Source organism: Plecotus auritus (genome assembly GCF_963455305.1).
Source record: "Plecotus auritus genome assembly, chromosome: 10".
NCBI lineage: Eukaryota > Metazoa > Chordata > Mammalia > Chiroptera > Vespertilionidae > Plecotus > Plecotus auritus.
The window spans coordinates 54,614,394-54,640,386 of NC_137785.1; the positions used below are offsets into that span (position 1 = coordinate 54,614,394).

The 25,993-nt window shown below is 57.2% G+C and overlaps 1 protein-coding gene across 8 annotated transcripts in view; it reads right to left on the reverse strand.

Annotated features, from left to right (window-relative positions):
* ADGRG1 (adhesion G protein-coupled receptor G1) overlaps positions 1-25,993 on the reverse strand; it is a 32,546-nt gene that overhangs the window by 1,544 nt on the left and 5,009 nt on the right. For 4 of the 8 annotated variants that reach the window (XM_080643601.1, XM_080643603.1, XM_080643598.1 and 1 more), the window contains exons 2-13: positions 10,789-10,887; positions 9,507-9,929; positions 7,643-7,781; positions 6,912-7,059; positions 6,223-6,354; positions 5,766-5,882; positions 5,478-5,523; positions 5,144-5,247; positions 4,278-4,396; positions 3,543-3,811; positions 3,212-3,320; positions 59-327 (exon numbers count right to left, since the gene is read on the reverse strand). In XM_080643601.1, coding sequence (XP_080499727.1) covers positions 59-327; positions 3,212-3,320; positions 3,543-3,811; positions 4,278-4,396; positions 5,144-5,247; positions 5,478-5,523; positions 5,766-5,882; positions 6,223-6,354; positions 6,912-7,059; positions 7,643-7,781; positions 9,507-9,929; positions 10,789-10,852 — 1,939 coding nt within the window. In that variant the 5' untranslated portion in view covers positions 10,853-10,887. Of the gene's footprint in view, positions 1-58; positions 328-3,211; positions 3,321-3,542; positions 3,812-4,277; positions 4,397-5,143; positions 5,248-5,477; positions 5,524-5,765; positions 5,883-6,222; positions 6,355-6,911; positions 7,060-7,642; positions 7,782-9,506; positions 9,930-10,788; positions 10,888-19,563; positions 19,766-19,793; positions 19,906-20,572; positions 20,775-21,295; positions 21,316-25,993 lie in introns of those variants that run through there. The other 4 variants (XM_080643604.1, XM_080643602.1, XM_080643600.1 and 1 more) reach the window with 4 other exon arrangements.

The window sequence follows — 25,993 nt, forward strand, 5'->3', positions numbered from 1 at the left end:
CGGGCTCCTGGCACCGATGTGACCCCGGGGTCACCTACAACACGCAGGCCACGCCTACCTTGGAAGGAGGTCATGATGCTGAAGAAGTAGAGGACAATAAGCTGGAAGGTGCCGGAAGCAAAGGAGAAGAAGACCAAGGCCCAGGGCAGGCCGAGGACCAGGCTGAGGCCCAGCAGCGTCAGCACGTGGGGCCACTTCTGGGTGTGCGGATGCAGCCGCAGGATCTGTACCACCATCGTGGCCAGCATGGCCGTGTTGAACAGAAACACCAGGCTGAAGAGGCCCAGGTTGGTGATGTGGCTGACCAGAGAGTCCCGGATCCAGCACCTGTGGACCAAGATGGGGGCTCAGCGGGTGGGGGCTCAGTGCAGGGCTAGGGGTGGGGGTCAGTGGGGTGCAGGGGAACTGCTTTAAACACCAGGGGCTCATGGGGCGAAAAGTCACTCTCTCCTTAAGTCTCCTTTATTCCTTCTCGGGAGTCAAAGGAAAGGCTGCATTGGGTGCTAATGTGTTGTTGTTTTTTTTGCCTCTAACTCTTTTTTTTTTTTTTTAATAAATCTTTATTCACATTATTACAATTGTTTCTCCTTTTTCCCCCCATAGCTCCCCTCCACCCAGTTCCCACCCCACCTTCTGCCCTTACCTCCCCCGCACTGTCCTCATCCATAGGTGTATGATTTTTGTCCAGTCTCTTCATGAACCCCCCATACCCCTTTCCCCCTGAGAATTATCAGTCCACTCCCTTTCTATGCCCCTGATTCTATTATATTCACCAGATTATTCTGTTCCTCAGGTTTTTAATTCACTTGATTTTTAGGTTCACTTGTTGAGAGATATGTATTTGTTGTTCATAATTTTTCTCTTTACTTTTTTCTTCTTCCTCTTCTTTAAGAATACCTTTCAGCATTTCATATAATACTGGTTTGGTGGTGATGAACTCCTTTAGCTTTTTCTTATCTGTGAAGCTCTTTATCTGTCCTTCAATTCTGAATGATAGCTTTGCTGGGTAGAGTAATCTTGGTTGTAGGTTCTTGCTATTCATCACATTGAAAATTTCTTGCCACTCCCGTCTGGCCTGCATAGTTTCTGTTGAGAAATCAGCTGACAGTCGTATGGGTGCTCCCTTGTAGGTAACTAACTGTTTTTCTCTTGCTGCTTTTAATATTCTCTCTTTGTCTTTTGCTCTTGGCATTTTAATTATGATGTGTCTTGGTGTGGTCCTCTTTGGATTCCTTTTGTTTGGGGTTCTGTGCGCTTCCTGGACTTGTAAGTCTATTTCTTTCACCAGGTGGGGGAAGTTTTCGGTCATTATTTCTTCAAATAGGTTTTCCGTATCTTGCTCTCTCTCTTCTTCTGGCACCCCCATAATTCTGATGTTGGTACGCTTGAAGTTGTCCCAGAGTCTTCTTACACTATCTTCAACTTTTTGGATTTTTTTTTTTTTTGCTTTTTGCTTTTTCGGTTGAGTGTTTTTTGCTTCTTTGTATTTCAATTCTTTGACTTGATTTTTGTGTTCCTCTTGTCTGTATTTGGGTCTCTGTATAATATTTTTTATTTCAGTCAGTGTATGTTTAATTTCTAGTTGGTCCTTTTTCATATCTTCGAGGGTCTCGTTATATTTATCTTCCTTTTCTAGGATGTTCTTAAAAAGCCTTATAACCGTGGTTTTGAACTCTATATCCAGTCGTTTGTTTTCCTCCATTTCTTTCGTTTGTGATCTGATTCTTTGACGCCGCATTTTCATTGCTTCCCTGAGTTGGTAAGGTAGATTTGTGTGCTGGGTTTCCAATATGGCCCAGTGGGTCTGCCTCCCCAGTTAACCTGAGGTGGACACTCTTGGTGCACCCCTTTGTGGACTGTGTGTACAGCCTTGTTGTAATTAAGTCTTTATTGTTGTTGGTATCACTGGGAAGAATTGACCTCCAGGCCAGTTGGCTGTAAGGATCAGCTGTGTCTATGCTGGGAGAAGTTCGGTGCTGGAGACAGCCTTATAGAATTAGACTTGCCAAATTGCAGTAGCCTCTGTGCTCAGCTTGGATGGGGTGGAGTCTCAGTCTTGGCTTCCCGTCAGCCTTGCCCTTGCGCACACGTGCGCGCCTTCAGACCTCTGCCTTCCCGGCTCCCGAGTCTCCGCCCGAGAGTCCAGACTCCCCCCACAAGAGCGTGGGTCCCCAGGGGCTCGCCTGGAACTGGGGTTCACTGCAGTCAGAACTGGGGCTCAGTGCAGTCAGGAGCCTCTGACTCCCTTCCACTAGGGAAAGCCTGTGGCAACCTCCGCAGCCTTTGTGCGCACTGGCATGTGCGCACTTTCAGTCCTCCGCCTTCCCCGGCTCCCGAGTCTCCGCCCGAGAGTCCAGATTCCCCCCACAAGAGCGTGGGTCCCCAGGGGCTCGCCTGGAACCGGGGTTCAGTGCAGTCAGAACTGGGGCCCAGTGCAGTCAGGAGCCTCCGACTCCCTTCCACTAGGGAAAGCCTATGGCAACCTCTGCAGCCTTTGTGCGCACTGGCACGCGTGCGCCTTCAGATTTCCGCCTTCCCCGGCTCCTGAGTCTCCGCCTGAGAGTCCAGACTCCCCCCACAAGAGCGTGGGTCCCCAGGGGCTCGCCCGGAACTGGGGTTCAGTGCAGTCAGAACTGGGGTTCAGTGCGGTCGGGGGCTTTCTTCCCCCTTCCGCCAGAGATAGTCAGCCAGGCTCTCAGCCGCCCTTCCTCTCTGCGCGCACAAAGACCCTTTGCCGTACCTCCAATTCTCTGTGAGCTTTTCTCTTTCCTTCTAGTTGTAGAATTTTCAATCAGCCAGCTTTCCTGTGGTTCTGGATGGTGTCTGTTCTGTCTTTTAGTTGTAGTTTTGAAATTGTTGTGCGAGGCAGCAGTTTAGGTGCTTACCTATGCCGCCATCTTGGTTTCCTCCCCCTCTAACTCTTGCTAGTCTCCCTTTTCAACAAAGAGCCGGCCTCTGATTCACAGCCTCAGCCAGCATTTGGTACCAGGGCTTCCTTGTCCCTGTGTTTGTTTGTATGATTGCTTGCTGTATCTGACAGTGCTGCTGGTTTCCGACTTATAGTTGATATGATCATTTTTTAAAAATATATATTTAAATCAACAGTTAGACAATTTAAAGGAAAATGTTAAAGCAAGTAATAATATAGATGGTACAAAGGTGAAGCACTCTGAGGCCCAAATTCCTGCCTCCACCACACACAGACACTCACATGGAAGGATAGATGACACTCTCTGGGGTCCTTTGCACAGACAGGATGATGGAGCCGTAGTTGTTAATGTCCACCAGTGCCACCAAGGTCACCAGGAAGGTGGGGAAGCCTGTGGACAGCAAAGGGTGAAGCTCCATCTCCCACCCTGTGAGGCTCACCCCTCCCCTGCCTTCTGGTGGGGCCCAGGTAAAGAACGCCTGAGGATGGGGGAGGAGGAAGGAAGCAGTGAGGAAGGCGTCGGAGAGCTAGGTGGAGAAGCACAGCCAGGTGCCTGGTTTAGCCAGAAGCCAGGGCAGGCCTGGGGGCCCACCAACACCCTGCACCGACGTACCCCAGCCCACGACGCTCAGCTTGAGCAGGTAGCCAGGGACATAGGTGCCGAAGACCTCCACCACCAGTCGGTAGAGGTTGTAGCCCTCCAGGCCCATCCAGGAGAGGCAGGCGAGCAGGGAGAAGTGTAGGAAGATGGCGCTGGCACGGCAGCCAGCCTCGGAGCCTGTCAGGGCCACCGGCTCGCTGAGCAGGAAGCTCACATCCAGCAGGAAGACAGCCATCAGCAGGTTCATGTGCACCTTGATGGTGTAATCCCGAGACTTCCTCCTGCATGGGGGTGGGGCAAGGGGAATGGTTATCCTGTGACCAGCGTGGGAAGGGGGGGGGTACCCGCTCCTCCTCCTCCAGGCAGCCTTCCCAGACTACACACACAAACACCACACACACACACACACACACACACACACACACACACAACTCCTGACTGCAGCCAAGCCATCCCCCACTTGTCCCTGTGCACCTACTATGTGCATTTAACAGCAGCCTTAGCCAGACAGCAAAATAGACAAATCAGCCACTACAATCCACCAGATGCTCTCAAAGTCAGGGGTACATGCTGTTATCCACACACCACAGATCTGAGGAGGGAATGCGGCGCCCCGGGGCCAGCAGCCGGCACCTCCACGGCTCCCACAACCACACCCATCTCCAGGGCAGGTCTCCATGGAGTTGGGTCCCAGCCTGGGCGCCAGGAACGGGCCTCCCTCCCCTCTGCCGCCCTCCCCGGTCCTACCTGGAGAAGAGGTAGGCAGCGATGGTGAGGACGCAGGCCAGGGCGGAGATGACACAGCCCACGTAGGACAGGAGGGTCAGGTAGTGCTTGTGCACAGCGTCCACCTCCACGGAGGCCACCTGGGTCCACGAGACAGGTCAGCGCTGGCCTCGGAGTGCCCCCTCCATGAGCCCGTGGTCTATGGGGGGGCCTGAAGGGTCTGCGAACCCCCTCCCCAGACTGAGCAGACTGTGGTCCCGTGAGTGCATTTTCTGGAGGGGCCTATAGCTTTCACCACATTCCCCAACGGGTCCCTGACCCACAAAGGCCGGAGCCCTCACCAGGTAACCTCTTCTGTCCAGGCACTGGTTAGTTTTCTACAACATTCAACACAGGATTAAGGTGTCTGGGATGGAGAAAGCACCCACCCCCGGGAAGAGCTGAAGGCCACTCTGGTCCCTCAGACTCTGGTTCTAAGATTCTGAGAACACGGACCTCGGACACAAAGCTTCTGAGATCTTGGGGGATCCACACTGGACCTCGGTACCCCCTCGAGGGCTCCTTAGAAACACTCTCCTATCCCCACCCCAGCCCCGAGGAATCAGCATGCTAGGTCAGGGCCAGGAATCTGCATTTTTGTCATGCGCCAAAACTTGGCGATAAAAGGCAGGGGTTTTAGTGACCAGCTCCTTTCCTTATGAGCTGTGTGATCTTGGGTAAATTGCTTAACCTCTCTGAGCCTCCGTTTCATTATCTATAAAATGGGACAACAGGAGCCACCTTGGGGGTTGTTGTGAGGAATGGGTGACAGACTATCTGAAACGTGGCGGGCACACAGCAAGAACTCAGCCTGCGGCGTGGCTGCCGGGCAGGAGGGCGACCCTCACCATCAGAACTGCGAAGTAGGTCAGGTGGTCGCAGAGGCAGGACGTCTGCATCTCTCTGCTGATGGTCTTGCACCCGGCGCTGCTCCAGCTCCCTGGGCCAGTCACTGAGGAGGGGACAGCATGGGGCTCTGATCAGGCCCAGTCTCCCAGGACCCCACTGAACCCCCAGATGTATGACTATATCATTCTTCTGAACCTTTGCTCCACCTGGCAGATCCCTCATCTGCCATCTGTCCCTCTTCAAAGCCCACCTTGTCCAGGAAGCCCTCCCTGATTAACCCCTATGTCCCCCACCCTCCAGATACCTGCCCAGGGCAGACCCCTCCACACTCACATGCCAAGCCTTCAACCCAGAATACACATTGTAGAGTCACGTTCTTCTGTAGGGACCAGAAGGGAGAGTGCATCCATTACAGTCCACCCCTTCGTGGGCCAGACAGGAAGTCAGGGTCAGGCCACACACACACACACACACACACACACACACACACCAGTTGGACCTGACTGGCTGGTTGGCCAGTCAATCATTTCGTTAAAGACCAGTGATTGAGAAGAGAGGGGGAAGAAAGGAAAACACGGCCAAAGGGGGCCCTCGTCTCCTCGGCTGGTTTGCCACACTCACCGGCTGTGGCTGGTGCCGGAAGGTGAGCACCACGGGCTCCGAGAGGTTGGCGACCTTGGTGTTCGGTACAACAATACCCAAGACCTTCTCGCCCAGGACTTGGCTAGAATTCTGGTCCTAGTTTGGAGGTGGGGTGAGGGAGAAGGGAGGGGTTCGGGGCTGAGAAGGAGGGCCCAGCAGTCCCCTAGGCTCTCCAGGCTCCTGTCTCTGGCACGCTGGGTCTCCCATTGGAAACCATGATTGCACGTGTAGTCACTTACACCGTAGTGAGAACAATGCCTCTCAGACCTCCCCCGGGGAGGTGTGCGCGGTGCAGGCCCATTTCTGACTTGGTAAGGAAGGGCTCTCACTCCTGGAGGAGGGGCTGGACTCTACACCCTCCTTCCGTCTTTCCATCAGACAGACACGGCTTTTCCCAGGTCCCCGCCCCCCCACCCCCCCACCCCCAACCCCGTACCTGGAACAGGGCTTGGCTGCTGAAGTCCACCAGGAGGAGTCTCTGGGCAGCCTCCCCCCTCCGGCCTTTGCTCTTCTGGAAGAGCACGCGGGGCAGCCGCACCGAGTACTCCCGGATCTCCCCCGGACCCTCCTGCAGACCAGAGTGTCCTTAGGGTCAGCCAGAGACAGACCCCACGCCCCCTCCCCCGCTCCCACGCACACACTTTCCGGGATGCTGCCTGACTCACAGCAGCCCTTCTCCCCCCTCCTTCGCTGAGCGCCAGCATTAGCCGGGGAGCTTTATGGTTAGAGCCCAGGCCCCCAGGGGCAAACAGGCCTGGGACAATCCCATGGTATCCCGTCATCGGGCTTCAGACGCCAGTCCTGCCTTTAGCATCCTCATGTGTGGGATGTGGATGGCTCCCAGCTCACCGGGCCCACGCAAGAGACCATCTCATGCACAGGCATTCTGGGGGTGGTCTCTGTCCGCACAGATGTGCCCCTAGTGCAGGGACCAGGGCCCCCCACCTCTGTCCCCATCATTGTGCCTGGAAGGGTCCTCAGTGCCAAGGGGTAGCCCCTGACTGAGGGGATGCCTTGGGCCTGGCTCCTTCCCTGTCAGCGCACATCTGGCCCTGGGAGGCCGGGGAGGGGCATGCTCACGGCCTCCACATCTGCTTCCTGCCCTGGCCGATCCCGAGCCCTGACCTCCTCCCCGGAGTGGATGTGCAGGTCCTGCAGGCCGGCTGCGGGCCGGAGCTTCCACACTGTGGCGTTGACCCGCTCCTCCTCGAAGGACACCGTGTCCCCTGTGAACCTCAGGGAGGTCAGCTTCGACTCCAGGCTCTGCAGCTGCCTGGCAGGGGCGAGAGAGGTGGTGACTCCTGGGGAGGGGGTCCGGGCTGGCGAGCAGAGAGCCACAGGGAGATACACAGGAAAGAGGCAGATGGGGAGAGGGAAAGGGGGTCAGGGGAGAGGAGAGAGGGGGCAGGAGAGAAAAACAGAGAGAATGACCTGCGGGAGGGAGAGAGGAAGCAGGAACATCCGGGCAAACAGGAAAGGGGGGTGGGGGTGGGGTGGGGGCCTGTCCTGGGCCCAGTTCTGCCACAGACCTACTCTGAGGCCGTGGAGCAGCCCTACCACCCCCGGGCCTCAGTCTGCTGAACTGTAAAATGGGCCCATCCTTTGTCCTTTACTGCTGAGGAGAGGGCTGGGGCATCCTGTCCTGGATGGCAGGAGTGGTATTTGCCCCACACTCAGGCAGGGGTGGGGCGTGGCCTGCAGGCTGAATCCCAGCTCCTCCACGAGGAGATGGGAAAGACAAAAGTTCCAGCCCCAGGCGAGGTCTCCACCCAGGCCTCCCACCCCAGTCCCCAGCCTGCCCAGGTCCAGGTCTGGGGAGGCCCCTCCCCTCCCCCCATGCTGAGAGCCACACTCACTGGCTGGAGCGGGTGGGGGTGGCCGAGGGCCTCCTTGGCATCTTCCCGGGAGCCCTCAGAAGCTGGCTGAGCCGCTGGAGGTCCCGTTTCAGCTCGCACATGTCCACCGAGGCATTGTGGGAGGCCGTCTGGGGAGGATCTGGGGGGACAGACCCACCTAAGGCTATTGGTTGAGGTCCCTGACACACTCATGAGCCTCTCAATCCTCCCACTACTCCGAAAGATTCATTCCCATTTTATGGAAGGAAACACGGAGGCTCCGCTAGGTGGGATGGTCTCCCATTCACTCAGAGAGGCGGCCGGCCCGCCAGGAACCTCCAGCCCCCCTCCCCCCGCTGCTGAGGGACATGGGGCACCCCCACCCAGGGGCCCTTCTGACTACACACAGGAGCTGGGAGGGCCCATGCCAGGGTCCCTTCAAGAGGGACTGGGGGGGCCTCATGTGGTGGCTCTGGGGACTCCACACCCACAGCCTCCCCGATGCCAGGTTCCAGGCCCTGCACCTGGGTCCCCTGCACCCCAGGGCTGCAGACTTGGGTGGACAAACAGGGACGGGCACATGTTGAGGGGCGGGGGGCCTACCCTGTGCCAGCAAGGAAGGCAGGCCCTGGGGAGCCACATCCACATTTATAAGGAGGAAAGCCTGATTTTTAGGTGATTTGAAACCTTGGGCTCATTTCAAAAACAAAAACAAAAACCAACCCTCTCTACAGGCCAGGTGAGGCCGGGCCAGATCTGTCCTTCAGGCTGCCATTTGCAGCTGGGCCTGCCTTTGCCTCAAACCCTCCCTGGCGGGGGCAGAATCCCAGCCGGGGGGGGAGGCACCCCATCGACTACCCCGCCTGGTCTGCCGCACTGGACAGCGCCTGGGCCCAAAGCCGGCCTGCCCGCCCCAGCCTTTTCATGGGCCTGGAGCTGCTAACATCTTCCAAGTACTGTGCCCCCCACCCCCTACCCCTGAGAGCCCCCACCCCAAGCCAGATCTGTCTGGAAGAAAGAGAATCAGGGAAATCCTAGACCCCCCAATAAAGCTTCCAGCTCCTTCTGAACACCCTCTCCTCCCTGCCCCCCATCCAGTACTTAAAGGGAGGCAGGGCCACATCACACCTGTCATACCCTGGGGGGCACACACGGTCTCCACCCCTCAGAGGCAGCCTCACCGCTTTCCAGAACTTTGATTTCTCTTGCTCTTCTCCACGCCATGCTCGCCCCCCCATGCCAATCAGCTGCTGGGTTCACACCCTGGCTCCCTCACTTACTGGCTGTGCAACTCTGTGCCTCTCCGTGCCTCAGTTTCCCCCTCTGTGAAATGGGGACAAACATCCTCTGGCTCCTGACAGCCAGTCCCTTCTTTCCATTCACTCTGTTCCCATCCTGTTCAGACTCCATCTTCCTTCACCTGGGCCAGTGGTCGGCAAACTCATTGGTCCACAGAGCCAAATATCAACAGTACAACGATTGAAATTTCTTTTGAAAGCCACATTTTTTAAACTTGAACTTCTTCTAACGCCACTTCTTCAAAATAGACTCGCCCAGGCCGTGGTATTTTGTGGAAGAGCCACACTCAAGGGGCCAAAGAGCCGCATGTGGCTCGCGAGCCGCAGTTTGCCGACCACTGACCTGGGCCTTTCCCGCAGCCTCCGGATGGGACTTGGCCCCCTCCACCCTCACCCCTCCCTTCCCACAAATCTCCTTGGATCACACTCCCCCCTCCTCAGGCACCTTTAGTGGCTCCCCACTGCCTGTGAACGAAGCCCCAGCTCCATGAGCGGACCTCAGAGCCTGCCCATTTCCCAGCCTGCTTTGCGTTCTTCTGCCTTTCCTGCCTCAGGGCCTTTGCACAAGCTGTTCCTGCCTGGCTTACCGTGGAAGGAGAAGGTGAAGCCGACAGCACCGGGCAGGCTGGTGTTCTGGGGGCTCCACCAGGAGCTGACAGAGGTGGCGAGCATGTGGGGGCCCTGGGCCAGGATCTCCTCCTGGCCCTGGAAGCACAGGAGGCCAGAGGCTCGGTCACTCAGCAAGAAGTCGTTCTTGCCGTAGAGCAGGTGCAGTTTCCCAGCGTGGCGGTTCCAGGAGAGGCAGAAGTGGTAGAGGCCCCTGGGGTCCGGGAAGAGGTGGGAAGCCCCGGGGACTCCAGGGAAGGGGGCGTGCACTGTGAGGGCCTCCTCCGAGTTCTCGATGGTGATGCGCAGCTGTGTCCACTGCTCATAACGGAGGCTGCTCTTCTGCGTCTGGTTCCGCTGGCCGCAGAAGCGGAAGTCCTCCCGGAAGCCCCCAGCATGGGCACCTGAGGAGGCAGTCACTGCAGATGGGACTCTGGGGCAGGGGCCATGGGAGGGGCAGGCCCGGGGCCCAGAACACAGGAGCCTAGGATCTGGGACCCACACACATTTCACAGGTCAGTACCTCAAAGGGTCTAATAAAAAATGTGAGTGACCTTGCTCAAAAATCATTGGTTTCAAAATATGAAAAGAGTAAACTCAAAAGTCATCATTTCTAAGGCAAAACATTTTTAAATAGCAATCGGGTATTTGATGAGCCCATGCTGCTATAGGCAGGTTTTTGGGCATTGCCCAAGGATGCTCTGGCTCCAGAGTGAGCGGGGCAGAAACCCATTCCATAATCCCCACCCCAAGCTGTGCATCGGGCGACTACATCTGCCAGAGAAAAAGGGGTGCCTTGCCCTGGCTGGTGTGGCTCAGTTGGCTGGGGGTTGTCCCAGGCACCGAAAGGTGGCTGGTTCCATTCCCAGTCAGCTCACATGCCTGGGTTGCAGGCTCAGTCTCCGGTAGGGGGCATGCAGGAGGCAGCCGATCAATGTTAAGTTCTCACATAGATGTTTCTCTCTTCCCCCTTCCTCTCTCTAAAAATCAATAAACTATTCTTTAAAAAAAGGGGGGGGGCCTTTCTCTTTTCTCAAAGGTATCATCCCCTTGCTAAGCTGTGTCTGCAGGCCTGTGCCTGCCCAAGGGCTCAGGGCAGTGGTCGGCAAACTGCGGCTCGCGAGCCACATGCGGCTCACGAGCCGCGGTTTGCCGCTCTGTTGACTAATGAGTTTGCCGACCACTGGCTTAGGGGATGCGCTGGCCGCTGTCCTAGGCATGGGGGCCTTTGATGCAAGTCCCAACTGTCCCAGGAAAGCCTACCTTGAACCAGGAGGAGCAGACCCAGCAGCAGCGGCCCCGTCTGCGCCTGCACTTGGGCAGCCATCGTCCGCCTTAGGAGTCACCCTGGGAAGTCAGTGCCTGAAAGACACCAGGGATGTTAGCCAGGGGCCTGACCCACAGGGTGGCTGAGCCAGCCCTGCAGAGGGGAGGCCGTGCAGCATGGGGGATGTGAGGTGGGGAGGCAAATGTGGAAAGAGCCCGCAGAGCACCCCAAACCTGCCAGAAGCTGAGCATCAAGAGGCTGTGGCTGGCCCCGCTGGTGTAGCTCAGTGGTTGAGCTTCGACCTATGAACCAGGAGGTCAGGGTTCAATTCCCAGTCACAGCACAGGCCCGGTTACAGGCTCGATCCCCAGTGTGGGGCGTGCAGGAGGCAGCCGATCCATGACTCTTTCTCATCATTGATGTTTCTGTCTCTCTCTCTCCCTTCCTCTCTGAAATCAATATATATATATATTTATTATTATTATTATTATTATTATTATTATTATTATTTTAAAGAGGCTGTGACTGACCAGAGCCCTACCAAGTTCAAGTCCTGGCTGCACCTCTTGCTTGCCACAGGACCCTGTGTAAGTCACAGAAAATGGGGCCCTCTGGACCCAGCAGGGCAAGGCTAGGGTCATCTTAGCTAGGATCTGGTGGGGAGGGCTCCACAGTGCCACCTGGAACCGCCGTGCCCTCTCCAGGCCTGGAGGAGACTCAGGAGAAAGGGGGCTCTCAGAGTCCTCTCCAGGAACCTCACCATCACCATCCCCCAACACCCAGCTCAGAGGACACCTCTTCCAGGAAGCCTTCCTCAAATCCCTCTGCAGGCGGTCCTGGCCTCTTCTGGTTCCCACCACTGGCCAGGGTCCCTTTTACTAGCCTCCCAGGAAGTGCAGGATGGTGCACTCCCTCTTCAGCCCGCCAGGGAGCTCCCTCCTAATCCATCTCTGTGGACAGCCTAGAGCAGGGAGGTGGGGTGAACAAGTGAAAGAAGAGGGAAGGATCAGCGCGCCCATGTCGCCCTCTACAGGGGCCAGAGGGGAAGGGCGCTTCCCATCATGACCACCAGGGGGAGCCAGTTTCCAGGGCTCTGGGCCTCTGGAACTGCAGTGGGGCGTCCCAAACTGAAGGAGAGACACTCAGCCTTATGGCTCAAGGGGGGTTGGCCCAACTACCCTCACCTCCACCTCCACCTCCACCCTGGGGTAGAGGGGGCACTTCTGACCCACCATGGCCTCTATTAGCTGAGCACCTACTCTCTGCCAGCCTGCGCTGGCCCACCCCACCCTCGTACCTATAGTAACCCTCTCCAACCCTGTGACGTGGGCCATACTGAGGTCCGGGGGGTTAAGTGACTTGCCCAGAAGCCAGGAGTTCTTCCTGCCTGGTCAGAACTGTAGTGCCTGGCAGGGAAGCTGTGTGCCTGGCACGCATAGAGAGATGGCAGGTGGCTTGGTCTTTGCCACTGCCATCTGGCCCTCTGACCACGTTGGGTGGTGCCAGACATACATAGGCACCCTCATCCTGTGGGGAACTGCAGATGGTCATGGTGACAGATGCAATCACCTGCCACAGGCCAGAGGAAGGGAAGTCTGGCAACCTAGGGGCACACGAGGAGTGAGAGTTTGGTAAAAACCAAGGAGGGCTCCCAGGAAGAGGTGGCGTTTAAATGGCCTATTTGAGGGTAGTGTTAAAGGGAGGGGTGACCCAGGCAAGAGCTGATTGTCTCCTGCTTTGGCCATGCCTTCCTCGAACTAACCTGCCCCCCTCAAGTTAGAGCTAGTCCTCTATGTGTAATGGAACCCTAATTTCTCGGGCCACATCAGTCTAATCATTGGCCAATCAGACTCATCAGCCTGCTCTGGTGGCATCACAGGACCGCTTCGAAGAAGGATGTGAAAGTGTTTTAGGGAATGGCCACTGTTTCCTAGGCTGTGATTTTTAAGGTTTCACTCTGTGGCCGCTCTGAGCATTTTGACCCCTTTTGAAACTGCCTTCTGCCACCCAGACCAGAGGAAGGAAACACAGCATCCAGGACAGAAATATGTCCTTCCTGGACCCCCTCTTTCCTTCTCCTCTCTGCCAGCCTCTGTCGCTGTCTACCTCTGACTCCCTATCCAAATGTCACCTCTTCCAGGCAGCCTCCTTTGCTGTGACCTTGGCTTTATCCTGTGAACTTGTAGTTCACACATCACTTTGAGAATTTGGCACAAATTCTCCATGTTATGGCATTCGTTTTATTTTATTTTAAATGTATCTTTATTGTTGGAAGTATTACAGATTTCCCCTTTCTCCCCACTCCCCCCCACTGACCCCTTCCACCCCAACCACGTTAAGGCTTTTAGATTTGAGTCCTAGAGAGGGCCAACGACTTCCTGACATCACACAGCAAGCGAGGACGGAGCTGGCCAGCAGGTGCGCATCTCTCTGGCACACTGACCTTCACTGTCCGTGGACTAGGTCCCAGGACAGGGTCTCAGTTCCCTCGTTGTGAATAGGACTAAAAATCAAGCCTGCCTCCGCAGTCATTGCAAGAATTAAATGAATTGATAGCCGTAAGGATTTAGAACAGGGCCACGTGTACGGTAGAAGCCATCCGTTTCAGCTAAATATCTCTGTATATGCCCAGCCGGCGTGGCTCAGGGGTTGAGCATTGACATATGAACCAGGAGGTCATGGTTAGATTCTTGGTCGGGCACATGCCCAGGTTGCGGGCTCGATCCCCAGTGGGGGGCGTGCAGGAGGCAACCGATTGATGATTCGCTCTCATCATTGATGTTTCTAGCTCTCCCTCTCCCTTCCTCTCTGACATCAATAAAAATGTATTAAATAAATATATGTCTCCCGGCTGTCACAGGCCCTTCCTGTGTTGCTCCCCTCCCCCCCGGCCCCCCCTCCCAGCCCCATGCCGTGTTCCCTGGCCTCCGCAGCACCGTGCCGGGAAATTCTCAGAGCGTGAAGCTTCCTTTCCGGAGTGCAACGGGAAGACTGAAACCCCACCCAGAAAAGTCCCCTCCTCGCAGCCGGACCTGAGGCTGCCCACAGAACCCGGGGGGACAGGAGAGCGAAGACCCCAACCCAGATCTGCCACCCCACGCTGCCCACTTGGCGGGTGCAGTCAGTTCCCATGATGAAGGCCACACACTCCAGCACCTCCAGAATGCCCTGGTCCCCACCCCACGTGCCCCCACCTGGCTCAGCGGGAATGAGGGGCGGGGGGGGGGGGGCCTGTGCTCTGCAGGCTGAACCCCGTACATGAACCTCCACATGGACTGCCATGGAGCCACTGGTGGGGCCTGGCAGAGCCTGTGGCCAGAACCCCTGGTCTCTGGATCTGGGGACCCACAGAGTTGGACAGGCCTCGGCCATCAAATACTCTAAGAGCCAACCAACCGCTGGTCCCCAGGCCAGACCCTCGTCTGCCCTCACACAGCACTGGCCAGGCCGGGAAACAGTACCTCGATGATAACAGCAGTAGCACCCTCTCCACCAGCCCGTGAAACCCTCCGAGCCACCCTGGAGGCTGGTCTTACTGTTTGGCCATTTTGCAGACGAGGAAACTGAGGCTAGGGAAGGGCTATCTGTTCCCTGATCACCACAGGGTGGGGGAGTCAAGACGGGGCCCTGGGTCTCGCTCTAGAGAACTCTTTGCAGACAAAGCTCCCCGGGATGCACATGCCCTTGGCTTGGAAGATCCCCAAAGCAAAGGAGAGAAAGTGGGGGACAGTATAGGCAGTGCAGAGAACTCCAGCCTGGGAGAGAGGGTTTGGGGGCCGAGCCCCTCGGAGAACCCCCACCCCCCAGCTCCCCTCCCAGAGCAGCTGTCCCTGACCTCAGGCTTTCCCTAAACACACGCAGAGAGCAAAACAGTTAGGCCCAGCCTGGCGCAATGAGGGCCACCGTCACAGGGTCCCCCAGGATCCAGGCGGAGCAGCAGGTACCCAGGGCTTGTCTGGGCCAGAAGAAGGGGCTCAGGCTCCGGCTCCGGCTCAGGCCCAGCCCGTCCCATCTCGCGGTGGGGAGGGGGCCATGGGCAAGATACCCACAGCTCACTTTCTCCCCCGGGGTCTGAGTCACTTCCTCTGCCAACCGTGTCCAGCCACGAGTCACCGAGTCACTGCTAGCCCGAGCCCTGCCCCTGGAAAAGCCATTTCCTCAGAGGATGGAGGTGGAAGTTGAGTGGACAGGACCTGCGGGCCCTGAGGTGAAGCCTTCCCCGGCAGGCACCTCTCCAGGAGGATGCTGGGGGCCTGGTCCCCGCCCCTCTCCTTCTTCTTCCCTATGCATACACTCAGCCACACCCACCTCCGTGTCCCTTTGCCTCCCCATCCCTGCGATGACAACAAAGCCACTCATCTTCTGAGAGTCACTTCAGACACACCCTCCCCTGGAAGCTCTACCCAACCTCCATCTCCCACCAGAATTTAATCACCTCTGAACTCTTGGCGGGGGGGGGGGGGGGGGGGGGCAGGTGGGGGGGTGGGTACCATGGCCCGTACCCAACCCCATTGTCACAAGGTCACATCAGAGGGGCCCAAACCTGCCTGTGGTGTGGGTCAGACCCCCCCGCCCCAAGGGAGTTGACTAAAATGCATTTTCACAGCCCCTCTTCCCCGCCCCACCCACCCCCAGGTTAGGACCCAGCAGGTCTGGGCTGGGACTGGGGAGCTGGCTTTAACAAGCAGTCCCTCCAGTCCCGTGGACTGACACTTGCAGGCTTGGGAGCCACTGCGGGGCAAGCCTGGGATAAAACCGGGAGCCCTGTTTTATAGAGAAACGCAGAGAGGGGTGGGGCCTGGCAGAGCCTGCGCCGGGGCCAGCAGCCTGTGTCCAGACAGAACCTCTTCTCACCCCGGTGGCGGCGAGATGTGTCACCCTTTCTGGAACCTAGACGAGGCCTCGCAAGACAGCTGGCAGGAGGAGGGTGGGTGGGGAGAAGGCAGCCAAGGAGGGAGGGACCCCTCGTGGGGCTTCGGCATGAGCCTGGGCTTGCTCCCCTGTGGGGAGGACAGGGGCATAGGACCCGCCCCAGCCTGGTCCTCAGCTGCTTCTAGTGGGGGGCGGAGAGGGGGGAACAGTATCAGCAGCCGGCGAGTCCCCTGAGCCCTGGGCAGAGGGCCTTAGGAGGAAGGGGTTGGCCCAGGAAAGGGACGGGGAGAGGGTGGGTGAGGGCGAGGATGAAACCTGGAGAGTGCAAGTGTGCCAGCGGGTGGGATGTGTGTGTGCATGCCCGGCGTTTGCCGTGTGTGTGTGTGTGTGTGTGTGTGTGTGTGTGTGTGTGTGTGTGTAGGGAGCAGAGGGGAGAAAGGGAAAGAGGCTGCGATGCGAGTGGGGCGGGCTGGCTCTGAGGAGGAGCCGGGAGCTGATCAGACGGCCTCCAGCTGGGACGGCAGTTAGGTCAGAGCAGGGGGGACCCCTTGCAGGTGCTTCCTGGGGGGCACAGGAGGGGGGCCGAGAGGACTTTCCACCCGCGGTTTACAAACTATTTAAGTCAGTCTTGCATAGACACACCTGAACCCAGCATGTCAAAGGAGGTGCCCCCTCATCCTGGTGGGACCCAGGGCCACACTCCACTCCCAGCCTAGCGCTCCCCCACCCCCACCCCAGCCCAGGGCTCCTGGGAACCCAGCTCGCAGACCCCAACCTCTCCCTCCTCCCTGTTCCCACTCGCAAGTGGGGGGGCGGACCGAGGCCCAAGCTGGGTGGCCACATAGGGCCTCCCCCGAGGAAGGGTGACCTGGCATTGCTGGGGAAACACAGTGGCCTCAGGTTTTAGGAATCTGTCTACAATAAAGGAGAAGAACAATGAAGCGAGCAGCCTTCCCCGGAGACAGGCGGAGGCCAAAGGCTGGCGCACACACTGCCCGGGGTGAGCCCCGCATGCCTGCACCCGACCCGCCGGAGGGCTGTCCCTGCCCGCAGCCACCTCCCCGCGGCGCTGGCCCAGCGAGTCCCGGGCCATGGCTCCCTCTGCCAGTGGGGCCCGGCCCTGTGGGAGGAGTCGGTAGAGAGGGGCGCCCCTGCCAGCTGGAGACTCAGACTCGGAGTTCTTCCAGGAGCCGGTTAGCGGGAGCTGCCCCCTGCAGCTGCTCTATGGGAACCGCAGCATTTGCTTAAAACCCCAGAGAGGCCAACACAGTCACCCACCCGGAGAGGAGCTGGGCTTGGGGGTTCCCACCTCCGAGCCTTTGCCCGGCGGGGATACCAGCCTCAAGACACGCCTGTGCAGGTCCCAATGCCCCGAGCCTTTGGCCTCCACATCCCCGTCTTGACAGCCTTCATACTCCAGCCACACGGAGCTGGACAGGACCAGGTGGTGCCCTGGCCAGTGTGATCAGTGGTTAGAGCGCCCGCCCTCACACCCAAGTGTCGCTCCATTCTAATCCCGGCCCAGGGCGCATACGTGGGTGGCAAGTCTGATCGCTGCCCCCCCGTCGGGGTGCTTGCGGGAGGCAGCCAATCGATGCGTCTTTCTAAAACACATGGAAAAACTCAGAGAACTTTCTAAGAAGGACTACTTCCCAAGGTAGAGAAGGGATGCAGGCCTACTTGGTCTCGTCTATTAGCACACAACAGATTCTGATACCAAGTGTACCGGTTAACAATGCGGATTTTGTAATTAAAGACAACACAATAATTTCAAGAGAAACATCAAAAGTGCTTTCTTCAAAGTATTGTCCATCACTAGCTACACAGTTCCCCCATCTGTCAGGTAATTTGTGGATACCGACCCAATAGAACTTTTCTTGTTTTGAGGCAAACCATTCAGAGACCCAATTCTCCACTTCTTCGTACGTTTTGAAGTGCTGCTCAGAAAGTGCGCATGCCATGGATCGGAACACGGAACAAGTGGTAATCTGAAGGAGCAAGGTCTGGTGAATACGGCGGGTGGGTTAATACTTCCCAGGCAAGATCTTTTAATGTGTCTTTAACTGGTTTTGAAGTGTGTGATGGTGCGTCATCATGAAGCAAAATTACTTTGCTGTGTCTTCTGGCCCATTCTGGTGGTTTTATGATCAAAGTGTGGTTCAAATTGATTATTTGTTGTCGGTAGCAATCAGTATTAACGGTTTCACCTGGTTTTAGAAGCTCATAATACACCACACCTTCCTGATCCCACCAAATGCAGAGCATTGTCTTCTTTCCGAAGCCATTTGGCCTTGCAGTCGATGTTGGTGGTTGACCTGGATCAACCCATGATTTTGTGCGTTTGGGATTCTCAAAATAAATCCACTTTTCATCGCCAGTCACAATTCGATGCAAAAAAGACTTTCTTTCGTGCCGTTGAAGCAACATTTTACTGATGACTTTTCGATTTTCCATTTGTCTTTTGTTCAGTTAATGGGGCACCCATTTTCCTTCCTTTAAAATCTTTCCCATTGCTTGTAAATGATCGGAAATTGTTTGCTGAGCAACGTTTAATCTTTCTGCAAGTTGTTTTTGAGTTTGACACCCATCTTCATCCAATAATGCTTGTAATTGTTGGTCTTCAAACTTTTTCAGTTGACCTGGACGTTCTTTGTCTGTCACATCGAAATCATCACTTTCAAAGCATTTAAACCAGCGTTCACAAGTATCTTGAGACGGAGCATGTTCACCATAAGCTTCCCGAAGGTATACAATACCTTTCAGCAGCACTTTTCTTCAAAATAAAGTCATGAATTAAAACTTCCCGCAAATGCTCTTTTTTTTTTTTTTGGCATGAAATTCGACATTTTTAAGTGTAAAAATATCTATGATGTTACCACCCTCAGAAAATTTGACATATGAAGTTTTGAAGCTTGTTGTCAATACAACAAAATAGCATACATATCAAATCGCATCTATATCAACATGTGCAACTCCATCTAGTGATAAAAATCCGCATTATTAACCGGTGCGCCTAGTAAGTCCTGCAGGAAGAAAATCCACCGAGCTAGATGGGCCTTAGCTTCCCAGCTCAACCTGGTAGTGCATCCTTTCTTTTTTTTTTTGGCATGGATAACCATTATCAACATGAAAATCAGCTCTCAGAGATCTTGCCACCACACAGATAGGAAGCCTGTATACACACACACACACACACACACACACACACACACACACACACACACACATACCCTCCCACCCCCGCCGATCCCGGCTTCCAGGCCCCCGCTCCCCTCTGAGCTGTCCCCAAGGCCATTAGCTAGCACAAGATGGACTGCAAGAGCCCTTTAGGCGGTGATGGTCCCCAGGGCCACTCATCATTATCCTTGACACTTCCAGGCAAGAGGTCCCCGGAGAGCCTGGGGTACACTCGGCCCCATCCCACCTCCCTCCGGCCAGCATCGCCCGCTCTTGGACAAAGGGCACTGCCAGCCCTGTCCCCAGGTTGGTGCTTCCATTAAAGTCAACCGCAGCCAGCTGGGCCCTCGCCTTGCCTCAAGCAGCTGAGACACTTAGAATGTTGGAATGGAGAGGGAGGAAGGGAGGGAGGGAGGGAGGGAGGGAGGGAGGGAAAGAGAAAAAGAGAGAGAACATGAGGATGCAAGAACTTTGGGGAGTGAGAATCAATGCCTCTGAGAATTGTATAGTGGATTAAGGAGACCTAGATCCTAAGGGAGGAGGAGGAACTAGGAGGGTCCCCGATCCAGCCGAGCCTGGTGTGGGGCTGGGGACCAGATTCTTTCATGAGCAGGGCAGGGTCAGCTCCATGCTCTAGGCCAGCCTCAGTCCACGGCCAAGTCCCCCAGCCCTCTCCCCGAGGAGCCGCTGCGGCCGGACTCCAAAAACCCCAGGCCACGCACCTGTCAGCACCTGTCCAGGAATGCCCCTACTAGGCAGGGTGGCAAGAGTGAGCCACACCAGGTCCAGACCAGCTCTGCTGCTACCTGTCCCTGGACCTTTGGGCCCGTCAGTCCCTGCCGCGGCCTCCGTGTCCTCCTCTGGTGAGTTAGTAGGTGTGATCCCCAGCCCCCGCCTGCCTTCTCCGCGGCGGCCAGGGCCTCTGGAGCTTGCGGGGAAGGGCAGGGCTCACCTCCAGCTGGCAGCCAGGGCAACGGTGCTGGCGGCCTCCTCCTCCCTCCTGGCCAGTCTCCTCTGGGGAACCACAGTCGGACCTCAGCTGTCTGGCTCAAGTTCCCCTTCCCCATCTGTGTTCCCACCGCACCCAAGGCCAGTGACGCCCCCCCGCCGCACCATCCCTCCCCCCCCCCCCGCCTCCCCCTCCACACACACGCTTCCTGGAGGCTGCCTTTCGGTGGCCCTGGGCCCTGCAGAGCACCTGTCCTTGAAGCACAGGACCCTGAGTTTTCCCAAGGTCACCACCAGCCCTCCCTTTCTTTTCTCCTCCTCCAGGTCCCTGGCCCCTGGCTCAGGGGCAGACAGGACACCCAGCCAGATGTCCTCCCCCACGAGGCCTGGGGGCCTGGGCCAGGCTCAGGCTCAAGTCCCAAGTCCTGGACACTGTGCCCGAAGTCCCCTCCAGGGAAGGGCAGACCAAGATCCCATCCAGCTCGCTGAGCACACGGCACAGCCTCACCAGGTCCATGTTGTTCACATACCCCCTGGGCAGGGTGCTCACTCCCTCCCGTAACACATTCATCCAGCTCTTTGAAAATGCAAGACTCAATTCTAAGCTCTCCCCAAGCCTTATGAGACAAGTACCATTATACCCATTTAATAGATAAGGAAACTGAGGCCGCAGCTGCAGAGCACACAGCTAGCAAGAGGCGGTGCTGAGGCTCGACCTCAGGGCCCGCTCCCCACTCAGGACTCAAGCCCTTGATTTTGCTGCCCGTGTCCCCTTGATCTTACCTGGCTGTAAAAAGCTTCTCTTTGAAATTCACAATAAAAGGTGCCGTGGATTTCACAGTAAAAGATGGCAAGAAATGTGTTTCGTTGGGGTTAGTTTCATAACTCCCAGGGCCCTGCTGCTGGGGCTGTCAGAACCCCCAGGTGACCTGTCCCAGCTCCGCCCCTATGCTCTGTCCCCTGCAGGCCTTGACCCTCTGAGGCTTGGCTTTGACCCTGGGCTGCGACCCAGGGATGGAAAATAATTTAAGCTGGAGTGTGACTGAGGGGAGGGGTGCGACTGTGAAGATCTCACCCCAAACCACTTCCTCGCTGTTCTGGGGGTGTTTAATACACCGAGTCCCCTTACAGTAACTTCTATGATTCCCCCAGGGTCCTTATGCCATCCCAGCCCCACCCCACCCCACCCACCAGCTACACTATCAGTGTTGGGGAGAAGAGGGAAGGGGGAATGGAGGAAAAAAGAGAAAGAGGGGGAGAGGGGAAGGGGAGGGGGAAGGAAGGGTAATGGAGGGGTGTAGGCAAGAGAAGGGAGAGGAGAAAGATAGAAGGGAGGGGAGGGGTGAAGAAGGGAAAGGAAAGAGGGGGTGGGAAGTGGTTTGGGGGAGGAGAAGGGAGCAAGACCAGGAGTGAGAGGGATGAGGGAGGAGAGAGGAGAGAGGAGGGAGGAGGAAGGAGGGAGGCGGGAGGCGGGAGGCGGGGAGGAGGTTGCAGGAAGAATCGTACCTGGACTCCTCCCGGGAATCAAGTGGACTGTAAATACGGAAAGAGCTTGGAGTGAGCCAAGGGCTCACCTTGTTTGCAGGCTCAGCCGCTGGGGTGCTGGGTCAGCTTCTCCGTCCAAGAGGCCAGAGGAGGACCTCAGCCCCTCACCCTCACGGAGCTTCAAACAAAGGGGGTAGCATGGGAAGCCGGCTGTAAGCTGCCAGCCCGCCAGCGCGGGAGAAGGGGCGCAGGTGACAGCAGCCCCTGGCAACCGTTCCCTGGCAACCGTTGGCAGCTTCAGCCCCTACGTCACTGCCCGGCTCGACCCAACATGGCGCAGCCCCCCTAACTTGTCTCCTACCCAAGTCCCCAATTCACACAGATGCTGGCCAGGCCAGGCTGGGAGCCGGCAGGAGGAAGGGCGGGTTTAAGAAAGCAGGTTATGGAGAACACTTGCCCAAGTTTGTCAACATTCACTTTAAACCCAAGTCTTTTTAGAACCCAGTGGGGGCCTAACCCTGTGACCAAAAATGCCTATTGTCAGCTGCATTTGGCTCTGGAAGCTCCAGTCTGTGGCCTTGACCTCAACCCAGACTGGACACTTCTCTACACCTCACCATTGGCTGCCGTGAGTGTAGAATGTGCACCATACTTTTCCGGAAGCTTCTTACGGAGCCACTTCCTACAGGAAGCCTTCCCAGATTGCCACAGCCCAGCAGGAACCTTCCTTCTGAGTGAGCTCTGGGGCTGGGGATTCTCCTGGCTTTTTTCCCCCTGAGCTCCCTGGGAGCCAAGAGGGGGTCAGACCCTCCTCTCTGTGTCCCAGAGTAAGTACCAGTCCTGGGAGGGAGGAGAACAGAGGCCATGCTTCTGAAACGCCATCTGTGTGCCAGGCACTACACTGAGCATGTTGGAGGTCCATTTCCACCACTTGGCAAAAGTTAGCCCTGTTGAACCCATCTTACAGATGGGAAAACAGAGGCTCAGGGAGGTGCTATGGCTTGCTCAAGGCCACCTAGCCAGTAAGAGAGGGGTATGGAATTCAAGCCCAGATCTCCCCGGAGACATGAAGACATGAAGACTCCATGTCCATCTGATGCCTGACTAATCCTGGCCCCCATCCAGTGACGTCCAAACTTTATTTGATCACCTTTGTGACAGGGAGCTCACTTCCTCCCCAGAGGGCACAGCCCTTTGACCTCTAAAAAGTCCCATTGAGTCAAAAGGAAAAGAAAATCAGAGCCATGGGGTGGCCTGCTTATGCCAGACGGCACAGAAGAGAACAAGGGGCGTCTCCACCGAGGCCTTAGGCGCCGGACCACAGCCGGCTCGGGAGACAGGGAGGGTTGCTCAGGGGGCTAAGGGCCCAGATTTCAGCCAAGCACCTCCAAGCACCCTCCCAGCACCAGCGGGAAAAACCTTGGCCATCCCGCTCCAAGGGAATGGAGGGGATGTGGGATGCTTTCTGGCAGAGGTCATGGGAAAGACAGCAGGGGCTTGGGGCCATGCGGCCCGGAGTGGCCACGCACCCCCTTCCCTGCACCTCGGCCCCCCACCCCCACCCCGTGGCCCAGAGCCAGGAGGCCTGCCTGGGTCAGGAGGCAGCTATTGTCTTGCTGCTGGCCCAGAGCTGGGTCCCATTCACGCACTATTTTTGGCCCCCGGAGGAAGCGGAAGAGAAAGCAAAGAAAGGAGCTGCTGTTCTCGGTAGAACCTTGTCCTGGAAAAGATTCCAAGGCCTGCTGGGCCGAGAGGCAGTCGCTGTGGGCTCCGGAGCCCCGGTGCTTAAAGGGGCTGGAGGGGCTGCGGCTCAGAGGAGCCAGGGAGGGCACACAGGGGCACCCCTGGCCTTTTACACACACCTCTGCTTACGAACTGCAGCAGCACACGGAGACACCGAGGCGCGGCAGCGAGGTCCTACCCCCCGTCACTAGGCTCTTGTAATAACAAAATACCTACAATAGCCCGGCCGGCGCGGCTCAGTGGTTGAGCGTCAACCTATGAACCAGGAGGTCATGGTTCAATTCCCGGTCAGGAGGGCACATGCCCGGGTTGAGGGCTTGATCCCCAGTGTGGGGTGTGCAGGAGGCAGCTGATCAAGGATTCTCTCTCATCACTGATGTTTCTATCTCTCTCTCTCTCCCCCTTCCTCTCTCTGAAATCAATAAAAAAAATTTTTTAAATAATAAAAAATAAAAAACACAATAGCTTCTATCAGGGGTGGGCAAACTTTTTGACTCTAGGGCCACAATGGGTTCTTAAACTGGACCAGAGGGCCGGAACAAAAGCATGGATGGAGTGTTTGTGTGAACTAATATAAATTTAAAATAAAGGAGCGGAGGGGAGAGCAAGAGAACCCTCCGCTCTTTCGGCTCCGCTGGCCGGATGAACAGCCGAACGGGCCGTAGTTTGCCCACGGCTGTATCTAGCTCCTTGCTGCCCAGAGCCAAGTCTCTGCCAAAGAGATGAACGATCCTCACTTAACAACCACAACACGGCCGACCAGCGCGGAGTGGGGGCCAAAATGCTGAGGCTCATTTTAGACGTCACAGAACGGGCTTGCCCAAGTAACAAGCTCGAGACCCACTCTACTCCCTCCTCCACGTGCCACCCACCCTCTGGGCATTCACCAACTCCAGCATGCCAGCCTTTCTATCCTCGGGGAGGCCCACGAATAGGGGTCGATCCCCTCCCACTACGGTCCCGCCTGGACAGCAGTTACTGCCGCTGCCCATCTGGTTCCCCAAACAGGTTGGGGAGCAGAGGAGGGGCTCTCAGGCATGCTGGCACCTGCAGCAAGGTCTCCGGAGGGAGGAATGCTATCCCTTGCCCCTGGTCCTGGCAAGGGGGGCTGCACCTGGGCCCAGCTCCCCCGCCCCAGTCCGGGCACCAGGACCTGGGCGTGCTCGACTCCCAGCCAGGAGCCGGAGAGCAGACACAGACACTGCCCGTCAGGTTTGGGATGTGCACGCAGGTGGCAGAGCCCAGGAGGGTGCGGCAGGCGCAGTCACTGGACAGAGGGGAAGTACAGCTTTGAGAAAACCACAAGAGGATTCCTTCCGGCCCTGCCCACTGCCACTGCTCTCCAAGGCAAGGTCACGTGCAGGTGGGTAGAGGGGGGAGTACCTCGAGGTTAGGGACACCCCTACCCAGGTGCAGGCCCCTTGGATAAGGAGAGAAAGGGGCTGCATCAGCTCCCTGATGATTTAGGAGGTGGGTGGCCCCCCTTCCCCACGCCTCCCTCACACCCTCCAGCCTCACTCTGGTCCATGCCCCTGATGCCCTGACTCCCTCTGTGCTTCCCATCCAGCTCTCTGCACCATTAGCAGGCTAGTAGGAGCCCCTGGAGATGCAACTGGGGGCGCTCATGGGGAAGTCCGGGCATGGTGACAGGCAAGGCCACGGGGGGTTTCACCACCCGCCCACAAACACTGGCTGATGCTGCTAGAATGGCTGGGGCACTGTCAGGGACCTAATCCCCAGGAAGAACGTGGGAATGGGTGCCTCTCCCGAGGCCAGAGAAGCTCAGGGCTGGAGGGGCCATGAGGAACCCCACACGAGCCCAAGTTCCCGCTACAACTTCCCCGCCACACTTAACACCTGCTGAGCATTCCATCAGTGGTGTCATGGGGAAAAGGTCCAGGCTGGGAGGCAGGAGACCCAGATTTAGGCCCCCCGACTGGCCTGGGGACTGGGAACCTGCTTCCCCATCTATGACATGAGGATAGAAATGCAAATCTCTGAGGACTAACAGCACCTGGGACTGAATGAGAGTCTTTGTTGGTAGTGAAGGCCTATGCCCCAGGCAGAGGGGGTTGGGTCATGAGTTGCCCCAAGGGTCTGACACATGTCCAGATGATGACACAGCCAGAGAAGCAGTGGACAGAGGGCACCAGGCCAGGCGTGACTCACTGCCCCAGCCGGGCCCTGGGGTTCACCCCTGGCATTTGTCACCAACAAGGCAGGTGGGTCTGGGCAGTTGTCCCCCGACACAGGGTCAGAGACACAAGACGCAGCCACACCCTGAGGGCCAGACTTGGCCAGGGAGCCAGAAGGGGTCAGCCACCCGGTGCAGCCCCCGGGGGGCCACGGGAACTCAGCCCAGCAGACAAGTGGCCACAGAGCGCTGCCCCAGGAAACCAGCCCAACTTGCACTCACGCCTCCCCTACAGCCAGGACAGTGGCCAAGCCGGCCAGGCCTTGGGGCTCAGGCAGCAGGAGAGAGTCCCGGTCCTGGACAATAGCCTGGAGCCATAAGGCCGATCAAGACCTCAACGGGTGAGAGTGCTCACTGTGGCCGCCCGTTCCCGGTGCCTTTCCAGGGACAGCATGGAAGGACAGGCTATTGCACCGGGATGCACTCACCGCTGCTTCTCACAGAGGGCTGGGGCTGGCCCCGATGGTGGCAGCGACGGCATCGCTGTGGTGTGCCAGGCACCGTCCTCAGCACCTGGGATCTACTGCCCTCTCAAGGTGCCATTACCACCCTCGTTTTAAAGATGAGGAAAACGAGGCACAGAGAGGCTAGTACACCTGTCCAAGTTCACACAGCAGATGGAGCTAGGACAGAACCCCCAGCTCGCCCCGCCTGGTGCAGCCTCTCCCAGGGAACAGCTGAGCTGGGTGAAGAAGGAGCAGAGGTCTGGGGTGTGGGGGGAGGCCCTCCTGCCCGGGAGTCCCTACAGCATGTGGCTGTCACAGTTAATCCTAGTGGAGGTT